Genomic DNA, 8,873 nt, shown 5'->3' on the forward strand with positions numbered 1-8,873 from the left:
GATACAAATATTGGAATTATGGTCTTAAGAAAGTTTATCTAAGTAATGAATATATACCTCATTATTGAGCTATACTGGAAGAGACTCACAAATCTTTGGAGAATTTTAATTATCGTCATTTGTACTATAAATACATGTTATTGTCCTTAATGCAGAGATGACATCGATGGCAAAGATACCGCACTCTGGCATGTGTCTGACTCCAGAAAACTGACTAGAAGCCTAGAAGCAAGTCTATACTGTAGAGTTAGTTTTTTATATTGTTTTTTTTTGTTCTTTTCTATTTACTAATTCAATTGACACTTTGTTGTGACTGTTTTTATTTCAGGAATCTTTTTGAAAAATCTTAAATTTTGTCCTTATTTCCCTATTCAAACTTGTGATCAAAAAAATTTGCCAAATTCTAAGAATCATTTTTAACTATTATTTCCCATGACATTGAAGTTGCACATGTGGTATTCTACATCTGACTTATGTTCATGTCTATTTCTAAAGCATGGCCATGAATCTAAATAATGACACAATTGTTGGAGAATTTTATTTGAAATTATTTCCTACAACTGAAAATGTTTTAGCTTTCCTTATTCTTGGTATTTTCCTGATGTATCTCGTGTCTGTGCTTGGAAACCTTATAATAATAGCAGTTGTATGTGCAGCACCACAACTACACACTCCGATGTACTTCTTCCTATGTAACTTGTCTATTCAAGATGTAGCTTACGCCTCCAGCATCCTTCCAAAGCTCTTGGTCATACAAGTAACTGGAGAAACCCAAATTTCCTTCTTAGGATGCTTCACACAGATGTTTATATTTGCAGCTTGTATGGATACTGAGTTTTTCCTGTTGGCTTCAATGGCTTATGACCGATATGTCGCTATTTGTATCCCTTTGAAATATTCCGTTATTATGAGTAAGAGAGTCTACACTATACTGGCCCTTATCTCCTGGACAGCTGGTTCCTTGAACTCTTTGCTATATGTCTTCCTAATATCTAATCTGTCATTTTGTGGTGATAAATATATCAGTCATTTCTATTGTGATATAAAAGCCTTAATACGACTTTCCTGCAGTGATGTCACACACATGAACACTGTCATATTAATTGAGGGATGTATTATAGGATTTCTGCCATTTGCCATGATTTTGATGTCTTACAGTTTCATCATTTCCATCATTCTTAAGATCAAGACATCGGCTAGAAGATTGAAGGTCTTCTCCAGTTGTTCCTCTCATCTAACAGTTGTTTTCCTCTTCTGTGGGACTTCACTAAGTGTTTATATGAAGCCTGACTCTAAGGACTCCTCAGAACTGGACATGATGCTTTCCTTGTTGTATGTGGCAGTGGTTCCAGCCTTAAATCCTTTGGTCTATAGCCTGAGGAACAAAGAAGTCCTAAATATTCTCAAGCTATCCAAGGTCATTCAGTAAAGTCTTTGTAAAATCGCAATGATTTCACAAACATGTATAGTTTTACTAATTTTAAGACAACCCCTGTCCAAACCTAGTCAACCTCTGTCCAATCATAGATAACCCGTGTCCAAACTTAGACAACCCCTGTTTAAACCTAGACAACCCCTGTCCAACCGTAGAAAACCACTGTCCAATCATAGACAACTCGTGTCCAAACTTAGACAAGCACTCACTGTCTAAACCTAGACAAGCCCTGTCCCAGCCTAGTCAACCTCTGTCCAATCATAGACAGCCCTTGTTTAAATGCAGACAACCCCTGTCCAATCCTAGACAACCGCTGTCCAATCCTAGACAACTGCTGTCCAATCCTAGACAACTGCTGTCCAATCCTAGACAACTACTGTCTAAACCAGGGGTCCTCAAACTTTTTAAATAGTGGGCCGGAGGCAGAGCAAATCGCACAGACATCGGGAGCGGTGCCCTCCAATAGGTAAAGTGAAGTGCGCTCCATGGCCTGGCCCGAGCTCCCCAGGAACTTCATTATAAATGCACGCCTGCCAGCGTTGTCGGCGGGGCCAGACAGAAGTGCTTGGCGGGCCGTATGTGGCCCTCGGGCCGCAGTTTGAGGACCCCTGGTCTAAACCTAAACAAGCCCTGTCCCAACCTAGTCAATCTCTGTCCAATCATAGACAACCCCTGCACTAGAACCACAACAAACAAGATCATAAACCCTTAAGGACCAGGACTATTTTTGCTCATTTATCTCTGATTTGTTCATCTGTATTTCCTAGAAGCCATGTATGAGATCTAGATTTTCGTGAGAGAATATATATTATATTAAAGGTGCCATTCAATGTTCCATATAATGTGCTGTTCAACTCATAAGAACACTTTGTGGGATAAGATGGGGAAAACAAACATACAGTATATGACATGTTGGGTTTTTTTTACATGCTATACCATTCATTCATACATGTTTGGCTCTATTCAGATCCTATTTTTTTACATCTGTTTAAAGAATTTTTTCTTGGTCACACAATACACTTTAATACTTATGTATTGCAGTAGATTGTAATATTACTACTTTTCTATGACTATTAGTAATAGAACTTCCATGACAAGCTTGGTAACTTTCAATAGGTTCCCAGCTGGCAAGACAACTGATTTTTACCCCATTGTGACATTGCAGGGGGTGCCAATTGTTGGCAGCAGCAATGTAAAATGATGATTAGTGTTGGCATTATCTTTTAGACGGCTGAAGTGACAGATTTTGAACTGTCTGGTGTTGGGGGGTCATACAGAAACCTACGACAGTCTGTCCTATACAGCCAATGATCAACTAAATTTGGTCAGAACCAAATCTGTCATGTTGGATTTTTTTCTGCCATGATCTGTCTTGTATGGGCTAGACCAGGGGTGCCCAATACGTCGATTGCGATCTACCGGTCGATCGCAATGGACGTATGGGTCGATCGCGGGATGCAGCCAGGGATCCCTGGTGTCTGCTTGTTCACAGTGCAGGCTGAGAGTTGACTTTCAGCCTGCGCTGTGAACAAGCACTCTGGACACTTGCAGGCCACTCTTAGGGATGGAGGGGGCCGGGGTGCTGCTTGTTCACAGCACAGGCTGAGAGTCATCTATGGACACTGGCAGGTGCGGCTGCCGCAGCACCAGCCTGCCAGTGTCCAGAGATAACTCTCAGACTGCGCTGTGAACAAGCAGACAGCAGGGATCCCTGAGCAGCCACAGAACGCCGCTGTCTCCTGCTCTCACGCTCCGCCCGGCCCGCCCACATGCCTGGCCCCGCCCACAGATATACCCGCCCCACCCACAGGCCCATCCTGGCCCCGCCCACAAGATCACAAGGGTAGTAGATCTTTCGACTTGGTCAGCTAATAAAGTAGCTCACATGCTGACAAAGTGTAAGCACCCCTGGGCTAGACTAACAGATATGTGATCTGTTGTGTGTGGGCTAGATTGACAGACCTGTGAATGATTTTTGCATGTGTTGGAAATGTTCATCATTTCCTTCTTTCCGCACTTCATTAGCATTGATAGCAATATTGATTAATCTGTTAATTTTCCAATTGTCTGGGTTAATTGAAGGTTTGATGTAAGGTTTGTGGTTTTGGAACAGTTGGCTGTATGACGAACAACATGTTTATGGCCAGATTTAGACACCATTTTTACCTAGTGTGGCATCTAAGTGGTTAAACAGCCACAATCGGCACTATTACTGGTCATGGCCATTAGAAGAGGAATCAGCTGTAAAAACAAAGCTTGCATCAGGGCTGTTAAGTTGGAGTTGTGGAGTCAGAGCCAATTTTGGATGGACTTGGGAAAAATGTTACCAACTCCGACATCAGCTTCAAAATGAAAAAAAAAAAAAAATAATAATAATTATATTATACAATTAGTAAGGGTGCATTCACAATGAGTAAACGCGCGCGTATTTTTGTAAAATACACGTGTAAAAATAAGACTCCCATCGACTTCATTTTACAGGCGTATTTTTACACATGTAAAAAATATCATTGAAGTCAATGGGATAGCAAAATTTACAAGTGTAATTTTACTCTACAAAATAAGCTAGCGTTTACTCAGTGTGAACTTACCCTATAGTGCAGGCATGTCAAACATGCGGCCCACGAGCCGCATACGGCCCTTTACAGGCTTATCTGCGGCCCGCACAAAAGTCTCAAACTTTGTCTATAAACTTTAGAGACAAAGTTTGAGACTTTTGTGCGGGCCGTAGATGTACAAGGAAAGTGAGCGGTGGATTGGGGTGGCCCTGCTGGACGCAGCGCTGCTCCAGTGGCCGCCCCTCACCCTTCGCAGAGAGCAGGTCTCCCTGCCTGCTCTCTGCCTGCTCCGCTCTGCCCCCTCCTCCCTCCATTCTGCCCCCTCCTCCCCACACGCCGGGTGACGTGACCACATAATCAGGCCCGCACCCGACGTGTGCCTGCGTCCTACGCGGTCTCACAAGACCGCTGCGCAGGCTGAAGAGCAGAAGCAGGTAAGCTTCTGCAGAAGAAATTGTGATTTTTCAAGTATTTAACCCCTATCCTACGGATAGGGGATAAATACTAGATTTATGATGATGGGGGGGAGGGTTGGAGTGCTGGGGAAGGGTTGGAGTGCTGGGGGGGGGGCTTTTTGATGTCTGTCTGGCCCTTCCTTGGGCTTGAGGACTGTTTTTTTTCCCACCCACCTTGTAATTCTTTCACTTGGAGGTTAATTGGAGCATTACAGTCTGTAGTGCTCCTATTAACCCCCAAGTGCAAGAATTGCAAGTGGGTGGGAAAAAACAGTCCTCAGGCCCAAGGAAGGGCCAGACATCCAGAAGCCCCCTCCCCCAGCACTCCAACCCTGCCCCAGCACTCCAACATGATAATGGTGTCTGCCAGCTTTAACTGAGGTGACATTTTACCGGCAATCGCAGGCACCCGGAGCAAGATTCGGGGCCTGCGTGCATTTTTATGGCAGCCGGGAGCCTTGTGAGGCTCCAGCCTGTCATTCTATACTTTCTATTGTAGGCTACTCTATGTAGCCTTCAATAGAAATGCTGGATTTTTGCGATGCATGGTATTAGTGATCAGTCCCCTAGGCCCTAGCCATTAGCTGCTGTGTGCGGCCCTCGCAACAACCTCTTGTTACTCATGTGGCCCTCGGGGTACCCTGAGTTTGACATGCCTGCTATAGTTAATTAGATACAGATATTATTACATATTTACTTTCTTAGGAATTCAATAACTAGATTTTTTAATGAATTTGAAGATCTTTGCTGCTTTTGACTGACCATGGCAGAAGGAGTCGGAGTACAAGAAATAGTCAAAGTCAGTGGTTTGGCCTAGTGACGCCACACCCTCTGGAAAAGCCTCAGCTCCTGAACCCATACACCCTTAAGTGACAAATTCTGTGCAAGGACGTCATTGATCATTGAGAGATTAAGAGCAGAGAAGGGCGAATCGGTTCATAACAAGTTCTTCTCAAATGTTCCAAATTTTTGTATGAAACAGAACAAATGGGGATTCATCTCAGGTAAACTAAAATAGATGGAGGTCCATAGGGGTGAAAAAAAAAAAAAAAAACACTCAAACTCACCTTCCCTTACTTCCTTTGGGCCTCCTTGTGGTGTCTAGCACTCTTCTGTGACGCCAGAACCCAGGTTCAACGCAGATTGGGGCTCAGCAGTGACCTAGACACAGTGAGCGTCTTGACATGGAGATATACAGTCCTATGAAAAAGTTTGGGCACCCCTATTAATCTTAATCATTTTTTGTTCTAAATATTTTGGTGTTTGCAGCAGCCATTTCAGTTTGATATATCTAATAACTGATGGACACAGTAATATTTCAGGATTGAAATGAGGTTTATTGTACTAACAGAAAATGTGCAATATGCATTAAACCAAAATTTGACTAGTGCAAAAGTATGGGCACCCTTATCATTTTATTGATTTGAATACTCCTAACTACTTTTTACTGACTTACTGAAGCACAAAATTGGTTTTGTAACCTCAGTGAGCTTTGAACTTCATAGCCAGGTGTATCCAATCATGAGAAAAGATATTTAACCCCTTAGCGACCCTTGACGTAACTGTACGTCATGGGTCGCATGGGGATGTATGGAGCGAGCTCACACGCTGAGCTCGCTCCATACACGGCAGATGCCGGCTGTATAATGGCTACAGCCAGGACCTGCCACTAACAGCAGCGGTCGGTGCCCGAGCCGATCGCTGCTGTTAACCCTTTACACACTGCGGTCAAACGTGACCGCAGTGTGTAAACGGCGCCGGCGGCATGGGCGCCGCCATGTTTCCCCGATCGCCGCCCTCCTGAACGTCACAAGAGGGCGGTGATCGGTTGCTATGACAGCCGGAAGCCTATTGAAGGCTTCCAGGCTTGTCTCTGCCCTAGATCTATTAGACGATGCCAGAGGCCAGAGGCATCGTCTAATAGAAGTGCTGGGATTTTCCTATTCATTGCAATACTGTAGTATTGCAGTGAATAGTATGAGCGATCAGACTCCCTAGGTTTCAAGGTACCTAAGGGGTCTGATCATAAATGTAACAGAAGAAAAAAAAAAGTTTTTAAAAGTATTAAAAAAATAAAAAAAATATAAAAGTTCAAATCACCCCCCTTTCCCTAGATTAGCTATAAAAGTAATTAAAGAACATTAAACATAAACATATTAGGTATCCCTGCGCTCCAAAATGCCTGAACTATTAGAATATTAAAACATTTATCCCGTACTGCGAACGGCGTAGCGGCAAAAAAAATAAAAACAGCCAAAAAGCGTTTTTTTCAACACTTTGCCTCCTATAAAAAATTGAATAAAAAGTGATCAAACCATCGGATCTTTCCCCAAATGGTATCAATAGAAACGTCATCTTGTCCCACATAAAAAGACACCACAACCAGCTCCATACATGGAAATATGAAAAAGTTACAGGTGTTAGAACATGATGACACAATTTTTTTTTTCTATTTTGCAAAGTTTATCATTTTTTTAAAAGTATCAAAAAATTTCAAATACTATATAAATTTGGTATCACCGCGTTTGTACTGACACGTAGAACACAGGTAATATGTCATTTGTACCAAACAGTGAATGCTGTAAAAATTAAACCCATAAGAAAATGGCGCAAATGCATTTTTTCTCCAATTGCGCCTCATTCTGAATTTTTTTCCAGCTTCCCAGTACATTGCACAGCATATTGAATGGTGCCATTACAAAGTACAATTTGTCCCGCAAACAATAAGCCATTATGTGACTCTGTGAACTGAAAAATGAAAAAGTTATGGCTCTTGAAATGTGAGGAGGGAAAAACGAAAATGCGAAACCAAAAAATGGCCTGGTCCTTAAGGGGTTAAGGTGGCCAATTGAAAGTTGTTCTCCTATTTGAATCTCCTCTGAAGAGTGGCATCATGGGCTACTCAAAACAACTCTCAAATGATCTGAAAACAAAGATTGTTCAACATAGTTATTCAGGGGAAGGATACAAAAAGTTGTCTCAGAGATTTAATCTGTCAGTTTCCACTGTGAGGAACATAGTAAGGAAATGGAAGACCACAGGGACAGTTCTTGTTAAGCCCAGAAGTGGCAGGCCAAGAAAAATATCAGAAAGGCAGAGAAGAAGAATGGTGAGAACAGTCAAGGACAATCCACAGACCACCTCCAAAGAGCTGCAGCATCATCTTGCTGCAGATGGTGTCACTGTGCATCAGTCAACAATAGAGCGCACTTTGCACAATCAGAAGCTGTATTAGATAGTGATGAGAAAGAAGCTGTTTCTGCAAGCACGCCACAAACAGAGTCACCTGAGGTATGCAAATGCACATTTGGACAAGCCAGCTTCATTTTGGAAGAAGGTCCTGTGGACTGATGAAACAAAGATTGAGTTGTTTGGTCATACAAAAAGGCGTTATGCATGGCATCCAAAAAACCAGCATTACACGAAAAACACTTGCTACCCACTGTAAAATTTGGTGGAGGTTCCATCATGCTTTGGGGCTGTGTGGCCAATGCCGGCACCAGGAATCTTGTTAAAGTTGAGGGTCGCATGGATTCCACTCAGTATCAGCAGATTCTTGAGAATAATGTTCAAGAATCAGTGACGAAGTTGAAGTTACGCCGGGGATGGATATTTCAGCAAGACAATGATCCAAAACACCGCTCCAAATCCTCAGGCATTCATGCAGAGGAACAATTACAATGTTCTGGAATGGCCATCCCAGTCCCCAGACCTGAATATCATTAAACATCTGTGGGATGATTTGAAGCGGGATGTCCATGCTCGTCGAACATCGAACTTAACTGAACTTGAATTGTTTTGTAAAGAGGAATGGTCCAAAATCCCTTCATCCAGGATCCAGGAACTGATTAAAAGCTACAGGAAGCGACTAGAGGCTGTTATCTTTGCAAAAGGAGGATCTACTAAATATTAATGTCACTTTTCTGTTGAGGTGCCCATACTTTTGCACTGGTCAAATTTTGGTTTGATGCATATTGCACATTTTCTGTTAGTACAATAAACCTCATTTCAATCCTGAAATATTACTGTGTCCATCAGTTATTAGATATATCAAACTGAAATGGCTACTGCAAACACCAAAATTTTTAGAACTAAAAATGATTAAGATTAATAGGGGTGCCCAAACTTTTTCATAGGACTGTATTATGGTCCAATAGATGCCATGTTTAGTACGTGAGACCTTTATTAGATTGCATTCAGGTAGCTCTGTATGAGAACTATAGATATAATCCCCAGTAACGTATTAAATATCCTTAATCCCTACAAGTCAAAGCAGAGACACCATCTGGAGCTGTATTGTATATGTGTAACGGTGTCACAGTTCATGATATACGAGGCTACCGGCTGCTGGTCCAGCATTATTTTGTATGCCTGAGCACATAACCGGCTATGTAATGTATTATCTGATCCCTGCTCCTTTGTTCC

General features: G+C 42.3%; 1 protein-coding gene across 1 annotated transcript; it reads left to right on the forward strand.

Moving 5' to 3' along the window:
- Positions 1 to 496: 496 nt before the first annotated feature.
- Positions 497 to 1,429, forward strand: LOC142202882 (olfactory receptor 13C9-like). Its single transcript, XM_075273233.1, has one exon. The coding sequence runs from the start codon at positions 497 to 499 to the stop codon at positions 1,427 to 1,429; it is 933 nt and encodes a 310-aa protein (XP_075129334.1).
- Positions 1,430 to 8,873: the final 7,444 nt, after the last annotated feature.

Source organism: Leptodactylus fuscus, chromosome 5 (assembly GCF_031893055.1).
Source record: "Leptodactylus fuscus isolate aLepFus1 chromosome 5, aLepFus1.hap2, whole genome shotgun sequence".
NCBI classification, from domain to species: domain Eukaryota; kingdom Metazoa; phylum Chordata; class Amphibia; order Anura; family Leptodactylidae; genus Leptodactylus; species Leptodactylus fuscus.